Source organism: Ahaetulla prasina, chromosome 3 (genome assembly GCF_028640845.1).
Source record: "Ahaetulla prasina isolate Xishuangbanna chromosome 3, ASM2864084v1, whole genome shotgun sequence".
Classification (NCBI taxonomy): domain Eukaryota; kingdom Metazoa; phylum Chordata; class Lepidosauria; order Squamata; family Colubridae; genus Ahaetulla; species Ahaetulla prasina.
The window spans coordinates 176,859,323-176,885,802 of NC_080541.1; the positions used below are offsets into that span (position 1 = coordinate 176,859,323).

At 38.8% G+C, this 26,480-nt stretch overlaps 1 protein-coding gene across 4 annotated transcripts in view; it reads left to right on the forward strand.

Moving 5' to 3' along the window:
• SLC6A9 (solute carrier family 6 member 9) overlaps nucleotides 1-26,480 on the forward strand; it is a 56,691-nt gene that overhangs the window by 20,558 nt on the left and 9,653 nt on the right. For all 4 annotated transcript variants that reach the window (XM_058174671.1, XM_058174674.1, XM_058174672.1 and 1 more), the window contains 2 exons: nucleotides 24,385-24,541; nucleotides 25,310-25,441. In XM_058174671.1, coding sequence (XP_058030654.1) covers nucleotides 24,385-24,541; nucleotides 25,310-25,441 — 289 coding nt within the window. The remainder of the gene's footprint in view (nucleotides 1-24,384; nucleotides 24,542-25,309; nucleotides 25,442-26,480) is intronic.

Genomic DNA, 26,480 nt, shown 5'->3' on the forward strand with positions numbered 1-26,480 from the left:
CTCTCAGATCTGTTGATAGATGCGTATTTGTTTTTTAATCAGTAATATTGCTTATATTGTAATGTTCTTTGTATGTTGAATGTTTGAAAAACTTCTGGTCTGATATTTGTCATGGCTCAAGAAGGCTGCCAGTTGAAGATTAAAAATATTTGTATTCCTGATTTGTATCTCATTTTATGCTATAGCACATGGTTATTGCTTTATTAATTCTGAATAAAAATTCAATCTTCCCCTTGCTAAAGAGTTGAAGGAACTATCCTAGATCTTATGAGTCTCTGTTGGAGGTTCTTTATGTTAGACAAGTGATTGCATAAGTATATTCAGTTATTTCAAATAGCCCTTGGATTGCCGCATAAGCTGGAAAATGACTGATAGCTGTTGTGACATTACTATTACTGGAAAGTGAGGTGTTTAATTCCACATCACCTCTATCCCAAATGTATGTCTTTTTTTGTATTATGGTATTGGTACAACTTGCATAGTGTAAATAAGCTAAAACTATTTTCCTATTTCATTTATTTTAAGAGGACAGACCTTTTTTTGTTTTTGTTTTGCTTTTTGGATGAGTTTGTAAGAACAGCTCTGTTAGATCAGGCTAAGGCCAATCTTCATCCAGCATTTTCTTTCTCTCAGTAACCAACATGATACAACTGGTGTATTCACAAGTAGGAGATATTCCCAGCAACTGAAATTTGGAGATAGTAATGAATTGATCCTATCTCCTTTTAAAGCTATCCAGGTTAGTAGCCATCCCTATGACTTGTCATAAGGAATTCTCATATTTTTAAAATTAGTTTTGTTGAAGGTTTTAAAGAGAACATAAGAACTAACACAAACTAATATGAAATAGAGAAAACAAAGGAAAAGAGATACAAGGAAAAAAGAAAAAAATAGTAGTGGAAAAGAATAATAGCTCAGGCTATTATCGGGATAGCTCAGGCAGTAGAGAAGCCTGTTATTAGAACACAGAGCCTGCAATTACTGCAGGTTCGAGCCCGGCCCAAGGTTGACTCAGCCTTCCACCCTTTATAAGGTAGGTAAAATGAGGACCCAGATTGTTGGGGGGGCAATAAGTTGACTTTGTAAAAAAATATACAAATAGAATGAGACTATTGCCTTATACATTGTAAGCCGCCCTGAGTCTTCGGAGAAGGGCGGGGTATAAATGTGAACAAAAAATAAATAAAAAGAAATAAAAAGAAACAGAAAGAAGCTTCTGAAGAAGCTACAGTAAAAATAAATATGATTGCAAAATTATCTCTTACAGTATGATTACGAAACAGCTAACTTCTTCTATCATACAAACTTCATGTCGTAAGTGATTTTTTTCCTGTTTTATGCAAAAAAAAAAGAAGTCTATTTGGGATTCCCAGTCAGCCATAAATGTGGGTATTGTCTTTTCTATGACCAAGGAAGTCAATTTAACCATCTCTGAAAGCTCCATCACCAACCATTCCTTCAATGTGGGGAGTGTCAAACTTTTCCACGTTTGAGCATACAATAGTCTCACTGCAGTTGTCACATATAAACATAAAGTTCCAACTTTATGACTTTTTCTAGTTGCTCATCTATGAAAGAAAAAAACCTCTGATTTCAGTTGTACTTTAATCTGTAAAATCTTCTGAATTAATATATGTATTTGTATCCAAACTTTTTTGGCTTTTTTACATGACCACCAAAGATGATAATGTTGTTGTTTTGTTCACATTTCCAGGAAAAATTTGAAACACCTTTGTACCTTCTAGAAAATTTCTCCGGTATCAAATACCAATAGTATATCATTTTGTAAAGATTCTCTTTAAGATTAGAACATAATTTAAATTTCAATCTTTTCAGCCACATATTTTCCCATTGTCCATTTGTATATTGTGATCAAAGTTTTAGACCATTTTGACATACATTCTTTCACTTAATCTTGTTCTCATATTTTAACAAAGGTGTATACATTTTAGCAATAACATATTCATCGTTAGCGCATAATTCTGTTTCAAACCCAGTTTTACATTATTCCAAACCAAAACTATAATCCACTTTAATTCTTTTTTATAATTGTATATAAGAAAACCGCTGAAAAATTGATTGTCAAATTGATTTAATGATTTGTTTTACAATCTCCTTGAAAAAATTCTAGTACCTAATGATAGGTTAGTCATTTATTTATAATTTCCTGCCTATAAAATGCTTCTTGTGCTTCTTGTGCTGAAAGTCACACAGTTGTTTTCAGATAAAACCTAAATTTGTAAGGAATTCCAATATTGCCCTTTTATTGTTCTTGTTAATGGCATCAGCAAAATTATGTTTTCCAGCTTATATAAGCAATAAAGATTTCAGTGACGTTTATGATAAATGTCAGTAAAAGCAATAATTCAAGTCTGTTCGTAAACAATTGTAAACATGCTGGAGTTTTCAAGAAAAGATTGGACAATCATTTTCCCGGGATGATGTAAAACCACCTGCCATTGGGCAGGGTGTTGGATTAGACAACCTCCAATGTCCATTCCAGTCCTATGATTTGGATAATTCGGTGATTCTGTGTGAGGCTATTAGGTGGCTCTGTTGTAAAGTATTCCTTCCCTCCCATTGTTATGTCCCTAGTACCCCCACTCTTCATGCATCTGGCTGTATGCTGATGTCTGGGACTTCCATCTCATGTATTTTCTTACAGTTCATAGCAGACAACTAACTTTTGAGGAATTTATGAAATGCCTTGACATAGCAAGTGGGAAAATGGCTTTTACAAGCTCTTCTTTATAGTTTCTTTTACTCAGGTGTGATCTGTATTTTATTTACAGTTTAATGTTTATTATTTTTCCTCCCCTATTTTTTTTACAATGCCTTATAACCCACTCCAATCTCAAAGGAATTTGACCGGGATATAGCAGATTTCATAATACAATTTAATGTGAGTGAACTATTCCATTTAGATAAAATAGTAATGCTGCAGCATAGGAACCAAAAAGTGGGATCCAAATTATAAAATTAATTTCTGACAGAAGCAAAACTAAATATTGTCAAAAACAAACTTAAAATTCAACATTTGATCTGAAAAACAAATTAGCAGATCTAAATCTATATTATGGTAGGCAATTCGAAGCAGTCCTTGGAGGATAATTCATAATAATTTGCAAATTTTAGACTTAATGCATGTTTATTAATAACTAGTACTTACATGTACACACAGGTTTTTTTTGAAGAGTAATTACTTAAATACATGAATACACGTCAGTGTGGTGCATACAGACATATATTTACATTTACAATATATTCTGGAGAGTGGTGTTGTGATTTGAATACGTGGTTATTAGCTTGGTTATTATAAAAAAGCATGCTGTGTTGGATTAATGTACTATAGTACAGGGTTCTCCAACCTCTGGTCTGTAGAATAAGACTGGGCCGCAACATGCCAGAAATCGGATTGCGCAAATAAGCAAAGCCCCATCCATGGGATGCAGGCAGCATGCGAAACCATATCCCTTTGGTCTGTGGAAAAACCTCTGGCCCCTGGTGCTCAAAAGGTTGAGAGCCACTGCTATAGTGAACAGCAGAAACTTCTTTAATCTGTGCATTGAATTTTTTTCCTGCCTAATCTAACTAGCTCCCCCTACTGATTGTATCAAAAACTGCTGGTGTTCCTATGTGCTTTTCCTGCATCAGTAGAAACAAGGTCATACAGAGCGAGAGACTGGTCAAGCCTAGCATCTTGTACACCAGAGCCCATCTATGGGTAGCTATGGTAGGCCCCCAGACCTCATCTGGCATATATCTGCCCCCCTCCTTCTCTACATTTTACTGTGATGGTTTGTTGTTGCATTCATGCCTCATTGGGCTTGTTGATGTTCAGGAAACATCTGGGCTGCTTGAAGCCATAGAAGAGAGCAGGAAAGCTTAACATTCTGTCATAGGCTGACTAGGCAACTCTCCCTAATAAAAAAAGCCAAAGCAAGCTGTGCTGAGATCAGAACTCAAGGAGAGGATAAAGTTTCTATATTCGTGGAATATATCCAAATTTTGGGGCAAATCTAAATCATCGGTGTGTCATTTTCATTCACCCTCTTATCCACTATTTGAATGTCACCAGATGGTTCAGTTTGTGCAAGGTGACCTTGTAAATTATTCCCATAGAAATGGCCGTCATGATGCTAAGATGAAGAAGAAGAGATGCAGCTAGAGATGATGAACATCAGAAGTAAACAATCTGGAATATCTTACTTTAAATTCATGCCATCCCCTTCCTACTTAGATCACGCTCCTCACTTTTCTTTATCCCATCTTGGAATCTGGGACATATAAATCAAGATGATAACATTAAGATTCATCCTCACAAATTGCTACTAAACTAAATATTTTTGATTTAGTTAGTTGCAGAGGTCACTAAAGAGGAAGGGGGATTACAGCTGGGGTGAAATTCAGCCGGCTCTATCCGGCTCGGGCGAACTAATAGCGGCGGCTGCAGGATGCTCCGCCCACCCATGTGAACATCATAATGTTGCTTTTTTGCGATGATTTTAAGCCTCTGCACATGCGCAGAAGGCTTTGTGCATGCACGGACGATGGCGTGCACACATTTAGTGAATTTCACTCCTGGATTACACAGTATTTAACTAACCTGTATTTGTACGGTAATGAGTTTAGTCCAGCCTTCCTATACTCTGGAATGACTGAGTTGCAAAATCAGGAAATCTTTGATCTTTGAAATCTTTGAGAGTTGAAGAGAAGAAGCTGGAATGAAGCTCTACAAAATAAATTGTTGGTCAACCCTAATATAGGAAACATGCATTTGTTAATTAGCTTATTGGTTCAGTCTAATATTATGGGCTCTGAACTGCAAACATTTATTCTGCAGCGAAGCTCTTTTGCTTCTGTAAAAAAGAGGAAAGCTGCAGGCTTCATCTGGCTCTCCTCCCTCATGTCTAGAGTGGGTTTCCAATTCACAGTCCTCAACCTCTACAGGTAGTCCTCCACTTATGACCACAATTGAGCTAAAAATTTATATTGTTCAGTGAGAAATTTGTTAAGTGAGTTTTGCCCCATTTTACGACTTAAGTGAAACACTGCAGTTTTTAAAATAGTAACACGGCTGTTAAGTGAATCTAGTTTCTCCATTGACTTTGCTTGTCAGAAGGTCGCAAAAGGGGATCACATGACTCCGGGACACTGCAACCCTCATAAATGCGAGCCAATTGTCAAGGCATCTGAATGTAAATCACGTGACCATGGAGAATGCTGCGATGGTCATAAGTGTGAAAAGTGGTCATAAGTCACTTTTTTCAATGCCGTTGTAACTTTGAATGGTCACTAAATGAACTGTTGTAAGTCGAGGACTACCTGTGGTACTGTATTAGCAACCTGCTGTTACCAATTCAGCCAGCAGTCCAGAATATAACCTATGAAACAGTGTCACACATACATCCATGTGGTGTAGGAGGAAAGAAGAGTATTGACTTTCATCATCAAGTCTTTGGTGTTCACATCTATCACCCAGATTACCCTCAGCCTTAGAGAGAATGTGGTGTTCTATATATACAGGTCTTTGAGTGACCTCTTAGCAACCCTAGCTTCTTATCAGTTCTAGGATTGGTTGGGTTTTTCAGGATGCCCTGCAACAGGTGCTTGCAAGGAGGAGCCCTTGGAAGATCAGGCTGCACCAGCCAAGCCTAAAATAGCCCTGTGAGGAGGGAGCATATGAACACAGTGAATGAGGCAGTGCTGATGATGTAGCTTGCTTGTGTAGATACCAGTAAAGCTGTATTCTTCAATGTATGCCAAGCACGCATGGTTCCAAGAAACTAAACCAAGCTGCATGCAGAGACACTAACCCTGAGCACCCAGTTTGAAGAATATCTCAGCCCAGCTAAGCAGAGGGCTTGATGGTGGTGTTCCTTACTTACTATCCTTCTCCTTGTCCAGATGCAATATGGAGTCTGAACTGATCTTTGAGGCAGATGATCTCTCTTTCCATTTGTTGAAGCTGACTAATTGGGATGGTGGTAGTGGTCAGTAGCTGGACCCAGATAATTAATCCTAATTAGAACACAATCAGATGGCCGAGTCATCTCTTTCAACACTGTGTGTATGTGTGCTGAGTAGACAAGAAAGCGTTGAACAGTCTGTGATACAATAGTTTCCCCATACAATATAGCCATAGAGCTCAGGATTTTCCTTCTCTCAGTTCTAACTGATAGTACAATGGCACCATGAACTTTCTTTGCATCTCAGATTATGGCCTTCATATTTGTCTCGCAGCTAAGATCATAGGTGCCTGTTGCTTCAACTGTTGTATACCTCTTTAATAAAGTAGGAACTGTAACAGGGCCTATACTTTGCATGAAAGAGCCTGAAGTTTGTTCTCTGATGTCTTCCGTCTAAAACCCTAGGAGTACCTTTTTTGGGTGTGCTGAAGAGACTAGAGAGCCTTCTGCTTGGGTTGCTTTGATTGGGACTCTTGCATCCCAATGTCCAAGTACTTGTAAGAAGACAGTTCTCAGTTTGAAAGCTATCTATTACCATTCAGCTTGGAAAATAGAAGACTGCAAATATAAAGTGATGTGCATTGTTGCCAAAAATCCTGACTGCTCATACAAATTAATGGAATTAGAGCTAGCAATGACTTAGAAACTGCTGAAATGGAACAGAGTAATGGTAAAAAGTTCAATGAAGATGTCAACAGAGTGTTCATCTGTTTTTTTTAAGCCAATAACATGTTTGGGATAATAAGGAAGGGTACTGAAAATGAGATGTTAATATTACAATGTCCTTTTATAATCAATGGTGGAGCCAAATCTGGAATATTGAGGATAATTGAGATGATCAAGGAGCTGGTGCAGCTTCTCTGTGAGGAAAGATTGCAAAATATGGGGCTATTTGGTCTAGAAAGGAAGTGAATAAATTCACTTGAATGAATAAAGGACATGATTAAAGTATATAAAAGTATTATAGGATTAAGGTGCACAAAAGATAAAACGGACAAAGAAAAGCTATTTTCTCCTTCTCAAAAGACCACAACCCAAGTTCACGCAATGAAATTGAATCCTAGAAGATTTTTATTTATTTATTATTTATTTATTTATTTACATTTATATCCCGCCCTTCTCCGAAGACTCATGATAGGCAAAAGAAGAAACATGATAGGCAAAAGGATTTTTAAAAATACAAAATGTAATTCAACGTTGGCATTCAGTACCACAAGATGTGATATTGGCTACCAGCTTGGCTGGCTTCAAAAAAGGGTTGGACCAATTGAAGGAAATCAAGGGGATCAGTGGCAATTAGCCTTGCTGGCAGTGAAAACCTCTAAAGGCCATTTGCTGGTAGTCTAGTGAGCTTCCTTCTGCAATTGGTTGGCCATTGTGAAAACAGGCTGCCAGACTGGATGGGCTAGGGATCCAACCAGTAGGATACTGCTTATGTTCATTGTAAGAACAATTGAAGAGAAAGCAATGGTTTGAAGTTGCCTATTTATTTATAGTGACTTACCAATAAATGGAATAGGTACCAAGTCTGAGTCGTATTCTTCTACACCAAATAAAAATATTAAATTTCTTTTTTTATAGAAGTAATTATTTCAACATTTATATCTAAACAAATGCTTTTGCAGAAATAACTATGCTATTAACGTCCTTAGCCCCAGCTCTATTTGTAGATTTTGCTGGATCCTACTATCTTATCTTCTGATAATATTTATTTTCATTCATTTTGGATCAATTTAAATATACATAATGAAAGACTCCAGAAAGCCAAATAAGGTTCATGTGTGCAACATGCACACTTTAAATCAGGAAAAGTATGTGTGAAATTAATGTAAAAAGCTTCCTTCTCCCATGATTTTGCTTTGTCCTAATGGGGCATTTTCTGAATTCTTCAATGAAAGACAAAATACTGGAAAATTCAGCCACAGTTATTCCAGATATTACATAGTTTGGCCCGAACAGTTTCGCTGTCTACATCAATTTGGTTGAATAGACAGAAGATAAATTTTGCCTCCTGCAAGTGAAGAGAGGTATTGATAAGGTTTCAAACGTGGAGGGCTCTTACACTACCATGCGGGGTGCAGGAAGACTTACAGGAAAGGAAGCAGAGAAGAAGAAACAGAGAAACCAGCTGCAGAGCTATGTGTCTGGGTACAGAATGCTGATGGACTCCCGGTAGGGCACGCAGGGGACTGGGCAGGCGGGGGCAGCATGGTGCTGGAGGAACTGAGCTGAAAGTAATGCCAAGTCCATGAGTAAGAGGCAAGCGCATTATCACCCCAGAAGCAGCAGGACTGGATGGGAAGAAAGCAGCAAGCAGGAGCAGCAGCAGTGCTTGCAACGCCCTAAGATATCAGGAATGAGCAGCCAAGGGAGACCTTGCCCCCAAGAACAGGTCAGTGGGCCACCTTTCCTAAAGCACCAGGTGGGGAAGGTGCTATTTGCTGATGGGGATGACAGACTAACAGAGGCACGTGTGTGAGAACTGCAAAGCTGACCACCTAGCACAATGATATTGCTGCTGCTGCTCCTGCAGCAAGTTACTGAAGGGGGAAAGGGGAAAAGTTAATGCCGGAGACTCAATGAAAGCCGGTGGCTACACACTTTCAAAGCCTTTTTGTGTTGGCTCCCAGGGAGACAGCGGCATGAAGTGAGGAATTGCCAGGCTCAGTGTGGCTCCTGCATCTTTGCCAGTTTGCTTGTCATGAGGGTGGTGGTACACAAAACGATTTGAGCGCTGAAGTCCAAGACACACAGGCAGAGGAGGGTATCTTGGCAGATGAGCCACCTGCTTCAGGAAGCCAGCACGCTGCAGTTAAACTCTTGGGTTGGGGGGTGGGGTGTAGGATGTGCAAAATGAAGCAATAATTTTAGTTGGGGATTCACAGGTCTTCCCTTCTTGTGAGCCACCAAAAGGCGGGGTCCTCCCATTCCGGGAAGCTGCCATTCTTGTTTCCTTGGAGAGTCCCTGCCATCTCTCTGTAAGTTCTCCATGTGTAGTTGAAAATACAGGAAATACTCGGCACTACCACCATTTATCCAGTTCTTAAACTTGTACATGACATTACATTTGCTAGTGAAAAGGGCAGAGAAGAGCAAAACCAAATAGGAAGCTGTTTTACTATGAAATGAAATAAATATCTTTATTATAACAAACAGGTAAGTTTTTTTTTTAAGTTTCTATGCAAGTCTCCTACGAGTCCACTAATTCCAAGACTGTGTTGCATTTGGTCTAGATATGTTCTCAGGGCAAATATAAAACTTTTTCCCAAAGTAGTTCTCTTTTTAAGGTTTGCTGCTTTTACCCATTTGCCCCTTCCTGTCCCTTTAAATGGTTCAGAAGAAAAAAAGATACTAGATGCTAGAATGAACAATTTGCTCATTCTTTTCCCCCTTGCAGCAGCAAAAGGGTTAGGAAAACCTTTGGAATGAAAATGCATAGGGGTGTGTGTGTGTGTGTGTGTGTGTGTGTGTGTGTGTGTGTGTGTGTGTAAACCTGGCCCTAATTTGTGTCTATTGGCCTTGATACCTTGGGTCAATGAGTTCCAAATGTGAACTGAATGTTTTGTTAATAGGTATGTTATATATTTTTTTCATGCCATAATCAGGTTTGAGGAAAAAATGTCATTTAAAATTAAGATATAGAGAGAGCAGGGTAGGCATGTCAGCTCCATATTTTCCTTTTTCAACATGCCTGGTCTATAGGCATGTTGAAAATGCATATTGTCTATAGAAAATAAACCCTTAATACAAGGGCCGATATTATCTCAAAAGAGGAGCACAAACTCTATAGTCAGAGGTTACTCTTTGCTGTGATTTTGTGGTGCGTATGCTACCTCCTAATTCAGTAGCTCCATTTATATTGTTCCTTTTCCATTTTTTTAGATTTTGCAAATACTAGCTGAGTTTTTCTATAGAATGAAATATATTATATTGCATGATTAATACTTTTCCATAATCAACATTTTTTCCTTAATGTATCATATCTCATAACTCTTTTGACCAGTGCTACCAAATTTTTGTGATAGGTAAAATTCTCACCCATACTATCAATGTGCCACAAATCGATAATTATATTACACTTCATTGTGGGGCAAGGGAACTCTGGAAATCGATTCTTTCAGCTACCACAGCGTTAAAGTGAATGGAAGAAGTAACTAAATAAAATGAGAGATGGTGAAATAAGATCCTAGTTCTCTCCTTGCTATGGAAATGTTTCCTTAGACTACTTTCTACAGTGACCAAAACTGAATCCTCAGTTATTAGAATATTTTTTAAAAAGAATAACATTTTGCAAAGGAATTAATTCTCCAAATTGTGTAAGTGTATAAAATGTCATAAATATAGATTAAGTGTTACACTCTTGGAAATGTGCAAATATTTTTGTCTCTCTTGTTAAATGCAATCAAAACTCCATCTGAATCCAGCGCGGCCAAGCTCAAAGTCATAGGAAAGATATATAAGGAGAGTAAATGCAATGTCATTATCAGTGTTTGTACTTCCATTCTCCCTTGAATAGCATATTTCCGTGAAATACAGTGGACACTTCCAGTTCTGCCATTACCCTTGAAGTCATTCTCAGAGCACAGACACCATTTGAAGAAGTAAACCTTAGTAAACCTAGCCCAAGGTGTGTTGTTGTTGAGGCCAAGAGTTAGGAAAACAAACTATAACTGTCAGTTTAGTTTGTTTTCCTAACTCTTGGCCCCAACATTGATCAGAGAAAATGGGAGTCAGGGACAACTCTCACCCTGGTCATCAGTTTTTTACCCTCCTACCAGTGGTGGGATTCAAGTAATTTAACAACCGGTTCTCTGCCCTAATGATTTCTTTCAACAACCAGTTTGCCAAACTGCTCAGAAAGTTAACAACCGGTTCTCCCGAAGTGGTGTGAACTAGCTGAATCCCACCACTGCCTCCTACCATCGGGAAGAAGATATAGAAGTATAGCCAGCCGCACAAACAGGCTGAAGAACAGTTTTTATCTGTGGGCTGTCAGACTCCTGAATGAGAAATGGCATCATAACTATGAACCTTTCGTCGCGAGCTTAAAACTCACTTATTCATCTGCGCTGGACTGGGTTAGTTTTAAATTTATGGGTTTTTTAATGGGTTTTTATTCTAAATTTTAATCTTGGCCAATTTAATAAGTTTTTTAACTGTATTTTAATTGTATTTATTGTATCATTGTGTATTTTAATTGGCTGTGAACCGCCCTGAGTCCTTCGGGAGAAGGGCGGTATAAAAATTTAAATAATAAATAAATAAATAAATATAAATAGTATGATGGACTGCAGGGCTAGCACAATGTGTAACATGTTCATACTGGTGCAATGGGACTGGGTGTTTTGTTAATATGATTTATTGGGTTAGGGATTTTCTGTCTTCACTATGAGTTGTATTGTGTTGGGATGTGTGTGTGCACTGAGTGAGTTCAACCAATCTCTGCACATATGTTGTGCACTGACAATAAAGATTTGAATTTGAATTTGAGTTGACAAGCCGCATGGAACACATACGCAAACCTATTTTTTCCACCCAGGACCTACTGTTCATCTGGTCTAATGATAGGACTGGCCAGTTCCATAGCCAGATTGATAAAAGCCTATTTGTAACTTGTTCAAGTGAAGATGAGTGTATTTTTAAAATAAAAATACTGACTGCTTAAATATGATTTGTCTTAGCAATTTGCCTATAGAAACTATAGAAGGTAAATTTGAAACTATTTAGAAAGATACTTGTCTTGGCCATGCCATCATTTTCTATTGAGATTCAGCCAAGGAATGTTTTAAAAAATCAGTCGCAAGTTAAAAGGTTTTTTAAATTGACTTACCGAAAGGTACATATAAATACACTTTTTTTTTTGTTAAAAAATTTCTGGAGTTACCAAATGTATTTTTAAAACCAGCATATTTGCCCTTATTTTCACATATATATTTTCACATATACTGAAAGAGAAAGGAAGAACAAAGAGCGTAAGCCAGTAATGTATTATTGCTGAAAAAAATGTTGTTAGGTTATTTTTATACAAATTTAAGCTTAGTGGCTATCTTAGGAACTGGGAATGCAAACAGAACAAATGCCCACCTTCAGCCTGCAAACAAATATGTTGTTTGCATTAGAATTAGATAAGAGTTTTGGTGTCCATTCCCACTTCCTTTCTTTTTAGCTTTCAAAGACTTCTGGCTGTCACTTTTCCTGAAGCAGCCTTGACATCACTTGTTGGAGGGTTAAAAGCTAACACAGAAGTTTCTTATCCTCTGATTTATAGGGCTCTATTACTGCACTAGTTTTGTCTGGTGCTTTTGTGAAAGTAATACCGATAGAAATAGATAGTAACCATTCAATTCAAGACAAAACATAAGTGAAGTTGGTTGCAACTCACGGATGAGTTAGAAAATGGAGGAATTTGTAGAATTGCATTCTTGTTTAATTCCTTTATGCCTGGTTGGAAATCTCGTTTTGCCTGTTTATTTTTATCATGCACTGATGAGTGGATGCATAAATTTTAATCTTGGCCAATTTAATAAGTTTTTAACTGTATTTTAATTGTATTTATTGTATCATTGTGTATTTTTAAAATAAAAATACTGACTGCTTAAATATGATTTGTCTTAGCAATTTGCCTATAGAAACTATAGAAGGTAAATTTGAAACTATTTAGAAAGATACTTGTCTTGGCCATGCCATCATTTTCTATTGAGATTCAGCCAAGGAATGTTTTAAAAAATCAGTCGCAAGTTAAAAGGTTTTTTAAATTGACTTACCGAAAGGTACATATAAATACACTTTTTTTTTTGTTAAAAAATTTCTGGAGTTACCAAATGTATTTTTAAAACCAGCATATTTGCCCTTATTTTCACATATATATTTTCACATATACTGAAAGAGAAAGGAAGAACAAAGAGCGTAAGCCAGTAATGTATTATTGCTGAAAAAAATGTTGTTAGGTTATTTTTATACAAATTTAAGCTTAGTGGCTATCTTAGGAACTGGGAATGCAAACAGAACAAATGCCCACACCTTCAGTCTGCAAACAAATATGTTGTTTGCATTAGAATTAGATAAGAGTTTTGGTGTCCATTCCCACTTCCTTTCTTTTTAGCTTTCAAAGACTTCTGGCTGTCACTTTTCCTGAAGCAGCCTTGACATCACTTGTTGGAGGGTTAAAAGCTAACACAGAAGTTTCTTATCCTCTGATTTATAGGGCTCTATTACTGCACTAGTTTTGTCTGGTGCTTTTGTGAAAGTAATACCGATAGAAATAGATAGTAACCATTCAATTCAAGACAAAACATAAGTGAAGTTGGTTGCAACTCACGGATGAGTTAGAAAATGGAGGAATTTGTAGAATTGCATTCTTGTTTAATTCCTTTATGCCTGGTTGGAAATCTCGTTTTGCCTGTTTATTTTTATCATGCACTGATGAGTGGATGCATAAATTTAATCAGGTCATGCATCTTTTCTCTGTTTTGCTTTGTGTGGCAATTTAAGGTTCATCATCCCTATATGCCAGATGGAGTCCAAAGCATTATTACAGTCAGTGAAGCAAATAACTTTTCTTTCTTTTAAAATCAACATTAACTAATGAGTAGGGGAGCTGCTGTAATGAGGAAGAGCCACATATTAAAACTAGTAGTTCATTTTCCTGCATTTTGGTATCTGAAGTTTTGTCTGGAAAAAAAAAACCTGAATACTGCAGTTTGCACGCTAATACTTCTGAGCAACTTGAACCTATTCTTTCTCAGTTATGATTGACACTTGAAGTGGTTTCCCAAATCCTTTGGTAATAAAGACACCTTTTTATGAACAGGATGGATTTAGGGAGCGCTGATCCTTTCCATACCTACGTAGGCTGGTCACCCTGCCACCTACCTGATTGTGATCTTTTTGGATGGACTCAGGTGTGGCTGCGCTTCATCCAAAAAATGCATGCATAAGGATCCAGAGAAGGATTTCCCTTGGCTTCTAGTCAACTACTACTTGCCACCTGGCTTTTAGCCCAGATCTTCCCTCATGACTGCAAGAGCAACATATCCCTTAGGAACTACTTGCCAAAAAAGAATTTGCAGGTGACAGGTGCGTCTCAGCATAAACCTAGTGACAGATTGAGATTTCCTGTTGGGAGCTGCTGGACGGCCTACAAGTTCAGTTAAGAGGTACTTCCCTTAAGCCAAGCAGGTTAATGGCAGGAGAAAGGTAGCACTGCTGGATTTACATGGCAGGGAGCATAAATGTTTTCTTACCATTTATGTCTATGAGCTTCCTAGATAAATTTGGCAATTTTCTGAACCATGCGATTTCAAAAATAAAATGCCTTGGTACTGCATCTTTAACGCAGTTTGATTTTCATTTGATTTATCCAAAGTTGACTCTTGCCCAAAACCATATGACATAATAAATGTGTCAGTTTTTTTGCTACAGCAGTCTAATTCAGGCATCACTCTGGCAGTTACTATGTTTCTTAAATAGAACTATATACATTAGGGCTATGCAACACTTCAGGCATTTCAGAACCAGTGGCAGCAAACATATCTTCTCTTTGTACTTGTATCCAGCTATTGCGTGATTTCAAAAAAGATGAGACTGTTTGAAAAAGTTGTTGAGAGGAACTTTCCAACTCCAATATGATTTATTGTACCTTTTTGGAAATGAATTTAAAGTGCTGCACAATTCAAGAACAAAATGTGTAGAAAAGGAATGATTTGTTATTTATTCCACAGATGAGTTAATGTACATGTCAGTGAATGTGTATCCCTAAATGTACATGTTTTTAAACTAATAGTATTTAAACTGTAATGCTGAGGCAAGGAAAATAGTTTGGTATTCTGATTGGTAAAGAGTGTTTAATCATAGTTTACCAATTGGGACATCCCTGGAGAGTGGGGAGGGAGGGAAGGAGGGATGGCAGAACACTTCATATTTTGCATCAGGTTTGTACAGCTAAACCAAGTCAACCAGTTCATCCTGATTCAATAGGAATGTTTCACTTCTCCTTTACTGGTTAGAAACAGGGTCGCTAAATGAGCAGGCATAATTGTTCTCAGCCTTGATTTTCTCTGGAAATAAATTCACGGGCTTTCTTCTAATGAGGAACTGTTGGGGAATTAATCCTCCCTTGCTAAACCAGTTTCTTCGTGGGGTTGGAAAATAGCAAGGATGACTGAAGGTGAATGAAGCCCAGGTGGCTAAAATTTCAGAACTCGCCTTTCTCCTGGCATGCAGGAGGGAAAGGTTTTTCCTGACTGAATTTCTTAGTAAGGAAGTACAGCAGGGGTGAAATGCTCCCAGTTCGGACCGGATCGCCCGATCCAGTAGCGATAGCAGCGGATGGTTCAGAGAACCGGTAGCAAGAATCTCTGCCCCCTCCCCACCCATGCCCAGCTGAGCCGCGTGATCATCAGAGGGTTGTTTTTTTTACTTTTAAAAGCATTTTTTCTTCGCCCAAAAAAATACTTTTAAAAGTAAAAAAAAAAAAGCCTCTGATGATTGCGCGGCTCAGCTGGAATCATCAGAACCCTTTAAAAACATTTTTTCTACAACCTCTTTAGCCAAAGAGGTTATAGAAAAAATGCTTTTAAAAGGTTCTCTGGTGATCCCAGCTGAGTTGCCTCATCACAGGCTTTTAAAAGCATTTTTACAACCTCTTCAGCGAAGAGGTTGTAGAAAAATGCTTTTAAAAGTAAAAAAAAAAAGCCTCTGATGATTGCGCGGCTCAGCTGGAATCATCAGAACCCTTTAAAAACATTTTTTCTACAACCTCTTTAGCCAAAGAGGTTATAGAAAAAATGCTTTTAAAAGGTTCTCTGGTGATCCCAGCTGAGTTGCCTCATCACAGGCTTTTAAAAGCATTTTTTTACAACCTCTTCAGCCGAAGAGGTTGTAGAAAAAATGCTTTTAAAAGTAAAAAAAAAAGTTGGACACGCCCACCCAATCACATTACACCCCCCCACCAAGCCACGCCCACAGAACCGGTAGTAACAAATTTTATATTTCACCCTTGAAGTACAGGTAGCTTTTGCTTAATACCTGGTCGCATAGTGACTATTCAAATTTACCATGGACAAACCAAAAGGTACTTACAACCCAATTTTAGAATTTTGTCGGTGACATGTTTGCACACTGCAGTCACATGACTGCATTTTGGGCACATGGCAACAGAATCATTTATACCGTCGGTTGCAGTGTTCTTTGGTCACATGAACATGATTTACAACACTTTTTAACCTATTTTTGGCCTTTGGGATTGGTTTCCGGCAAAAAAATGCCAATAGGAATGAATGGACTGATTTTATAGCCGCTGTATTCATTCATTATTATTTATTATTAAATAATAATAATAATAATAATAATAATAATAATAATAATAATAATAATAATAATAATAATAATAATAATAAAAATAAAAATAAAAAACAACTGCTGCAAAAAAAGATTATAAAATTGGGCCGGTTACATAGGTGCCTTGATTTATGACTGTCAAGACTTTTGGTGGATACTGTGGGCTCCATTACGGACATAAATCAATGTATGCTAAATTGATCCCAAACTTCTACTGATCACGATGGAGTCTTGCTGGGAGCATCTAACTTCAGATTTTTATTGTGCTCATTTTAAGCTGGAGCCCCAATCCAACTGGAAATCATGTGGCTAGAGTGGGCCAAGCTCCATTAATTAAACAGCGTGCATGCCTCATTAGTGCTCACTTTGCAACTTAATCAGATTATCTTGGTCAGAATTAGCTGTTTTAACAGGTCAGCAATGGAAGATCCATCCTTCGACTTGGTAGTAAGACTTCTTTTGTTTTTCATATTTTGTTTCTGAATTGAGATCTCAAATGCACATGTTTCTTTATTGATCGTTTGTCTTGTTCCAGTTCAGCTGGCCAGTTTGAAACATGTCAAATTCCAGAATAAAGACAATGCTGTTGTAGGTTGCAGGATACATTGGAGCAGCTTTGTTCCAAATGAGAATCCTTTCAGCATCCTGGCTGGCTGGGAGAGTACTAGATGGCTGGGAATTATGTGCATTGTAATCTGGCCCATCTGGAGGGCAATAAGTTGGAAAAGGCCTGCCTGGAGCATCTCGTTCATCATAGCTGTTTATAGCAAAGACTCCCAGATGGTGTACCAAATTTCCTTTGTAGTGTTGTGTAACCAGGCAGACAACCAATTGATTGCATAGGCAAACGTGCCATTCAGCCACATGTGGCTCCTGCCTGAACATCTTGTTCTGAGCCCGTGCTCAGGGAGCATGAATGGCCCTAAGCCCCAAGCAGGGACTCAATCGAAGCAGGAAGGACAAGCAGAGCAGGGAAGGAGCAGGGAAGGAGTTATTTGATTTACAGCATCTGGATTCCCTGCTTCCGTGGGCCAAGGGCGGGAGACCAGTGCTTCCTCTCTCTGCCCCAGATTCCTTGCTCAACCATAGTGAAAGTTGTACCGGCCAAAAGGAAAAGGCACTCCGGAATCTCTGCTCTCTGTTCTGCTATATATTTCACAATACAAAAGAGAAAAGCTGCATCCAAGCTCAGGAGAAGTAGCACCTTAATAGGGAATAGAAGGTGAAGGTGTAAATATCATGGCATGTCTATACAATCCCAAAACCCTGGATTGTTTGAGGGAAGAATCAAGAACCGCCTGAAAACAAAGTCAGTTGATTCTGGCTACATTCTGAGAAGTTGAAAAACATCCCAGGAAAAGGCAACGGCAAGGCTGCCAAGAAAACGGCAGGGATGCAGTCATCTGAAGCTCAGCTCCAGGGTCTTTTTACATTTTTCATCCCGTGTACTCCACACTGAACGTTTGCTAAATGTGGCAGCATTGCCAGCTCAGGTCTTATGTGAGAAAATTAATGAGGTATTTGTATTATAATCAGAAAATAGCAGAGCAACCTCCCCCCTCCCCATGTTAAAATAACCCCAACTGATCTGGAAAAATGCCATTCTTCAATGCATAAACACTCAAAAGAGATTTCATCATGCAACTGCAAACCTCTAATGAAGGTAGATTATTGTTCGTTTCGATATGAACAGGAACTTTGATTTCTTGGCCCACAGCAACAATTATGTAATCGCCATTCCCTGCTGTTGTATTGTAAATGCTGCTTTTGCATTTATTTAAGCTTTATTTGAAATGTCACAAAGTATATATTTTCCATTTTACTGTATGTGTGTATGCACACTTTGCCAACTGGCTCTCATATTTCACACATCTGATGAAATGGACTGAAAGGACAAAAACTAAGGTCTGATTAAGTAGGTTACTCTTATATAACCACTCCACCATGACCATGATACTGTATCATTTTTGAAATATTGATCCAAGGGGCTAATTCCCTTATCTCCCTACATTGCTGGGGGTGAATGTGCAAAAAAAATTCAGAGATTTACCTTCTTTGCATTCTTTCCAAGATCTTGTTTATTATGGTGTAAGTTTTCAAGTTTCCATAAGGTCAGGTATAGACACAGACAAGAATTAGTGTAGAATTTTGAATTGTTTATGTTTATAGTGACATAAAAAGATTTTATTCTATGGTATTTTTACTTGGCAGTGGCTTGGAGAGTAAAGCAACATGATCAGGAAGGAGTATCTCAGGATTACCCAAAGTAATAGTTTCCTCTAATCCGAAAGATAATCCTATGTTTTACATGTGTTTGTTCCCACCAAGCTTAACACTCTAGATCACTAATGTACGGGAGTCTCTTTCACCTTCTGTTCCCAAGATTCATGGGTGGCTATTGTTATTTGTAGAAGGCCCAAACCCCCCCCAAATTAGTGGAGAAGATGGTTTCTTGGCATTTCTGTGCCCGTGCGACTGCTATCTCTAATTGAATGACACGCTGAAGTGCACAATTCACTGTCTGCCAGCCCCAACCCATCTCGGTGACAGAAAGCAGAACTGAAATGACAGTTTCCATTTGTTAAGCACTTATAGCAGTGGTTAGCAATTGATTGAACAGCATAATATACATCCAAGAACTGTGTTGTGTTCTATGAGGCAGGGCGAAAGGGAGAATTTTTTAAATTGAGGATTCTGTGAACTGATCTTGTTCAGGTCTTATTTTTGGACACATCTCATGTGTCCAGGAAGCCATGTCTTCTGCCCCCTCTATTTTTATTTGAGCAGTGCTGGCCACTAAATCTTCCATTAGGCAGTGGAGGAACCATTTCTTCAACTCCTTTCTCTCCTCAGCAGAGGTACTCTATTTGAATGACTAATATAGCTCTCAGTGTGCAAGCTATTCACCGGCCAGGATTCATACGACGCCAGTCAATATGTTTTATTGGACCAAGCACAAATTTTCTGAACATAAAAGTTCCAAAAATCACATTGGTATTAGTTAATAGTGAAATGAAACAGGTACAATCCAGAGCTTGTAATCTCCTGGCTATTAAGGATGGACAAGTATTTCAGTCGCATCTCTTTGCTCTTTGGTTATAAAAAGGCTGCTTTGTTTCTCTGCTCTGTCTGAAGAATTCTGCTATAATCTCAAAAAGGAAATTCATGATCTGTTGTTTTATCATGTGGCTGACATACCTTCAATCCACTTTAGTTTCTGAATTCTTTCTGAATATGTAAAGTTGTAAACTGAAGGTTAAACTAAACTGGTGGAAATTGGCATAGGTATATATTCCACCCACATAGGAGATATAGTTAAAGGTAAAGGTTTCCCTCGCACATATGTGCTAGTCCAGTGGTAGTCAACCTGGTCCCTAATGCCCACTAGTGGGCATTCCAGCTTTCAGGGTGGGAGGTAGGGGTTTTGTCCGATACTGAAGCACTTTCCTTTTTTTTAATTTAATTGACTTTTTAAAAAAATTCATAGCATTATTTAAAAACATTTTCATTAAGTTTTCATAAAATTCCCCATGACAATTTAAATTTTTGAAAATATACTATTTGTATCGCCCGCACATAAGTTTAGTTCATGTTACATAAGTGAAACTAAATGGCGCTATAGTGCAACCGCAAACAAAAGAGCTTTATCCCAGAATAGCTCGTGCATGTCCCCCCATACCACCCAGCTGTAACAGACAAGCAGAGCTGGTAGCCGGCGCCCCTCTCAAACCCAATCCACGATGCGCAAGAGGCATGTGCAGACAATACACGGCACATTACTGTGGAACCGGTTGGGCGGTTAGAAAATTTTACTACTAACAGAGATACAAAAGTGGACGGTAGGTATAAAAAGGTTGACTACCCCTGTGCTAGTCGTTCCCGACTCTAGGGGGCGGTGCTCATCTCCGTTTCAAAGCCGAAGAGCCAGCGCTGTCCAAAGACGTCTCCGTGGTCATGTGGCTGGCATGACTAAATGCCAAAGGCACATAGAATACTGTTACCTTCCCACCAAAGGTGGTCCCTATTTTTCTACTTGCATTTTTTTTACCTGCTTTTGAACTGCTAGGTTGGCAGAAGGAGATATCCCATATCTCTCTATGTGATATCCTATCACATAGGAGATACGGACCATCAAAGTTCCAATTTAGTTTGCAGGTGAAGTGGGTAGCTTCTGTCAACTCCCAATATAATGAAAGGCAGAATAAGAGCCACGGCACCCAGGAGACTCTTGTTCCAGCACAAAGCCAGAAATTCATTACCCATATGTGGATGAGAAACTGTTTTTTGTGAGGAACTCTCCTCCCTGCTCCCCATTTGATCTGAACTTTGCTATTGTTCTGTTGGGAGATACAGAGAAATGGTGGTGCCAGTGTGGAGCGAGATGGACAAAAGATCTATTTTTGTTGTCCTAGAAAAGGGTTCATGCTTGATGTCAGCATCCCATCTTGTTTGGGCATCTGTGCAAGCTGCTGTTCCAGAACTAAAATATGCCTCTATCAGCCCAGAATGTAGGCAACAATAAGCAGTTTGCTCCTTTTTTTCTTCCTATGGGACCGAGAAGGTGGCAGCATGCATCCAGGTCTTTCTGGGCTTGGGACAGCAATAGGTTCATTTGTGATAGCAATAGGCCAAGCATGCTATCATTTATCTAATAGCAGCAGACTATAGAGCTGGAGTTGTTAGAGGCATGAAGTTCCCTCTTCTGGTCATGCCCCTTCATTACATCCTAGAAATTATTATACCAGTCATAAGTTCACTCAGTAGTGAGAAGCACAACTTCTAAAGGTTCCCAGTCAAAAGACAGATTTTCTTCCCCACCAGGAAGAAAGACAAACTAGAATATATACTTTCATTTGGAAATGATGTACGTCATGTCCTCTATACAGTTCTGTGAACAAGGCACTATAATTTCACAACAACAACTTGTCTGGAAGTGCCTACCATATTCTTCCAGTGGGGAAAGTATATTTTTATATTTATACATTACCATTTCCTCTAGAAGTTCAGGGTGGCATATGTAGAGGCCTCTCATCATTTTACCATCACAGCAGTATTCCTGCAAGGGATTTGGGACTAGTGTAATCACTGCTAAAAAAACTCCTATGGTCAAGTGGGGATTTAACTGTAGGTCTCCCCAGTTACATTAACTACTACTAACTGATGCTGACTTGAGAATGGCAGCTTTTGCTAGACCAATCTTTTTTTTTTTAAATTATAGTTGTGACTTGGACAGGAGATTGCTAATTTGATTTAATCAAGGTAGGAATTTGAAGAAAGGAAATAATACATCTCATTACCTATTAATGACACTAAGGACAATCTAAATGTTTCCACTATTTCTTTCGAATACATTATCCTCTATCTTGATAGTCTCTCTCTTTTTGATTTGTGGTTGTTGACTGATATAATTTGGTGTAACTTAGTCCAGCTAAGAAACTAGACTGTGAATCAGAAAGCACTTGCTTTGAATATATCCAGCATACATTGGTTGCATTTGTAAAACTTACTTGACCTGTTCATTGCATCATGGCTTGGGACTAGGGTACCTGAAAGGGTCGCCTTTTTTCTAGAGTCCCTACCCATCCTACCAGGTCAAATAGAATGGACATGCTGCAGATCCCATCAGACAAAAATGTTGGCTGACAGGGACTAGAAGGTGAGCTTTTTCTGCAATGGCCCGAGCTCCGTGGAACATCCTCCCTTCAGGGATTAGAATGGCCCCAAACCTGTTGGACTTCTATAAAGCACTAAAAAAATTGGCTATGCTCCCGAGCCTGGGATGCTACATGTGCCAAGGGCCCCACCTCTTGGCTATATTGTTAACAAGCCAGATACCTTGCTTTTGTACGTATTTCGGATTAGACATAATGTTTCTTATTGTTTTAATGCTTTTTAATATTTTTATTGTTTTTAAAATTTTAATTGTAATATATGTTTTGAATATATGTGAGCTGCCCAGTCATTTGCAGCTACAGAAATCAAATCAATAACTAACTACATACATACATACATACATACATACATACATACATACATACATACACACACACACAGGCAAGCTCACTTCTGCTTTTGCAGAAAACATTAAAGCAATGTGGTTAAAGTACTGGACTAGGGCCAAGGAGATGCAGGTTCTATTCCCCTCTCAGCCATGGAGCCATTTTCTCTCAGCCCAGCTAACTTCCTAAGGTTTTTGTTGTGAAGAAAAATAGGAAGTTAAACATCATGCTACATATGATGTTTTGAGCTTCTGAATGAATGGTGGGTACCTAATAAACAAACAAGCAAACCTTAAATGAACAAAATGGTTTTGTGAAACCTATCACACACACACACACACACACACACACACACACACACACACACACACACACAAATGAACATTAATGAAGCTCAGCATGTTATATGAATAAATGTGAACCTGGCTAAGTACATACACAGTCATCACATGTCCCTAAGCCTCAGTATTGATCTATCCTTCAGCATTTTGTGGAAAACTAATATTCTCCTATCCTAAAAGGAAAAGCTATACCTTGAAGTTCAAATACATGTTTTGCACATACATGATCCTATACTAGGTCCCCAGGACCTTCAGAGAAAATTAGGAAAGATTCCTGCTTGAAAATTTACTAAGCTGCTATCAAAGCTGACACAATCAAAAATACTGAGTTTAACAGTGTGACTCAGAATAAGCAACTTCTAAGAACGGATTATACAGAGGTAAAAAATATGAAGAACGTTGAATTTGAAATAATTAAACAAATGCTAATTTATCATTCCTAATTCCATAAAAAAATATAATTTACATTAAATCCTAATGCTAAGATAGGAAAAACAAATAATTTTGTTCACTGCTTTCTTTAGGGGTACAAAAGGATTTAAACAGTCACCATATCTGGTACCAAATTCAATTGACCATTACTTGGCAACAGAACATTATAGATGTTTATATCTTTTGGCACCCTCTACTGGTTATCTAATTTTGCACATGTGCAATTATATTATTGCCCTTATATGAAATATTTTAAAATTACCTTTCTTTAAGTAAGTATTTAGCTGATTCCCCCACCCACTTTCCCACTCACTGAACTGGTGCAAGTCTGCCTGGAGAAAAATGGAATTACAACTCAACATATTGGATAGGGAACCAATCATATCAAGGATTGTTTTAAATTACATACTAAGTAGGCAAAATATATATATTAAATTCCCACCAAAGAATTTAAGAGACTTCAAGAGTCCAAGTTTGACTTCTGAGGTTGCCACAAAGAGAAGTGCATTTGACTTCTTTTTTCAAACAATAATTAACATTCAAACTCCCTATCACTAGATGCAATCATTAGTTTAAACAGTTTTCAAAAGTGAAGACAGGTTTCTGGAGAACATATTCTGAGTAACACTTGCACATGGTGGGAAGCACCACACAAGAAGGTGATTCGTAAAATAATTGGACCTTTGGGGAGGCTATCTATAAATAACCATGTTCTGGGAACAAGCAATAAGGGAGCTTTGCAGCTTTGGTTGTGAGCTTCCCAACTGAATCTGGTTGGCCAAAGATGGAAAGATAACATGGGTTAGACGAGTCTTTGTCTGAGCTAGCAAGGCTTCTCTGATCTTGTGGGGGCTCAGCTGCACAGTGGGTGACTAGAGGGACTGGCCCTGCCTGGGGTCTCTTATGCTGGATCATTGGGCAGGCAAAAGAAAGAGGAACAGAGGTTCCTTTGTGCCGCCTCATCTCATGCCTGCTTTGTATGAGTTGCAGCTGCCAGCTTTCCTACAGCTTGACCCAGGATTATTCATTTGGGTGAGCAGGGGGTAGCAGCCCCATTACATCCTCAGATTCTCCATCCTTGCCTGTCTTTCCATCAGTTGGGGAAGGGGAGAGACATAAAACATCCAGAGTGCAGCCTTTTGCTCATTATCCCGTGTTATATAAAGTGGGTGTAGGCTGTGTTTTCATATCTGGCTGTTCCTTCTTTGCATCGCTTGAAGGAGCTCCAGAAAAGCCTACGTAGAATCAAGCCTTCTTCCTTCCAAGCCTAGCTGTAGTAACTGACTGTCCTTCCTCTTTTGGCAGAATGGGGCTGTGCCTGGTGAAACAGGTAAGCGAGATGAGAACATCAAACGAGGCAACTGGGGCAACCAGATTGAATTTGTTCTCACGAGTGTTGGCTATGCTGTTGGGCTTGGCAACGTGTGGCGCTTCCCTTACCTCTGCTACCGCAATGGAGGAGGTGAGTATGGAGGTCAGAGCACTATGTTTGTGGGAAGGCTGGTGAGGGCTGTGTGTGTTGTATATGTTCCCATTACCCAATCTAACAGTGTGGGAGCATGCATCTACCATAGTCTGGCCTGAAAAGTACAAAGTTGCTGGTAGCAGAGAAGCTCTTCATAATTGATTCTTCGTCCGCCTCTGCTTCAGCACAACAGGGAATGGTGGGCCTTTTGCTGCAGCATCCTAACAATTCTGGGACTCAGGTTTGTTCTTGGGGCCTGACTCAAGATGGGAAGCTATATGCTGCCTTACCTTCCTGACCAGAGGTACTTAGAATGTATTAAATTATGATTTTCAGAACTTGTGAACCAAGCTGGGCTGGGAATTCTTTAACGAACAGCCCAAACACTTCTGGAATGCAACAGATTTGGGAAAGCCCAACTAACCTACCAATTGCACATACTGGCATTGAGTTTGTAGGAAAGGACTGCTTGAAACACCTGGGAATTACTGGCACGAATAGCAGGCTTTATCCCCATTTTGAGTAAAACCTAAAATGTATCTTTTATTTCTTCATGGCTTTAAAGTCCTCCATTTCCTCAATCTGAGAATAAGAAGCTGTCCCCAACTCAGATTGTTTTTAAATCTTACCCAGGGCTTTCTTATTCTACATTGACTCTTCTATAACTGCAGATGACAGGAACTGAATTTGACTTTGGCATACAGAGCATGACTTCTACTCCTGAAATCCTGTAAGGCTGATTTCTTCCTTTTATTCTGTCTCTAGGTGCTTTCATGTTCCCCTATTTCATCATGTTGGTGTTCTGTGGGATCCCTCTGTTTTTCTTGGAACTCTCTTTTGGACAATTTGCTAGCCAGGGCTGCTTGGGCGTCTGGAAGATCAGCCCCATGTTCAAAGGTGAGAGAGAATCAATGGACACTCCCTCAGATTACTGCCACAATCACATTCTCCATCTGGATCTTGTGTGCCCCCCCACCCACTCAGGGTTACAGCAGGGCCAGTTCTATGATAAATAGAGCTGAAATGTGTGGTGGGGAACACAAATGTTCTCCATTGTTTCAGGCAACAAAATATCTGCGCTGAAATTTTTCAAGATACATTGGCATTATAAAATGAGAAATAAGTATCATTAGATATATTAATATGTTTTACAAACATTTTAAACTAGAGAATTTTAGTAGTTGGAAATGAAAGTTGCTACCCTGCCCCACTTCCAGGTCAGCTACATCATCCGCATTGCTTCCTGTGAGTGGACTATTACTTTCTTCTTCTGAGGCAGAACTGAAGTCCTAAAGACACCCCTGTTGCAGTTTTAGCCTCACAGACACAAACACTCTGGTATCCCTGCAGGACAAAGAAGGGTGCAGATGACACAGCACAGTACAGTCCCTTTCTACTTGCATTGCAAAATTGCACACAAGAATGTGAATGGCAGAAATTATGTCTTCTTGTCACAATGCACATTTCATCATTTGACAAAATCTCAACTTGCTGCATATGTCTTGAAAAAAAGAAGAAGGAAGGAAGGAAAGAAGGAAGGAAGGAAAACAAAACAAAACAATGGTGGATGCCTACCACATCCACTCCTGACTCTCCAAGCCTGATCAGACAAATAATGTCTTCCCCCATTGTGGAGGAGAACTGGAGAGAAAAGATATCCCCTCAGTTTCCTTGCAGCAACTCTAAGATTTTTTAAATGGTTGCTATATGCCATCCAGTTTTGATCTAACTGGCATGGAGCTGAGGTAATTAGCCAAAGGACTGGATAACTGTCAGCCATATAATGTGAATACAATTCCTAGAACCATATCTGATTATTGTTAAAAAACCTGATTGAAGGCCTAGCTACTAAGCTTGTAATTTCATTTCAGAGAATCTGCTTTTTTTTTAAGGTAGAACATCTGTAGTTCACAATAAATCCAAAAGAAAGGGTTAG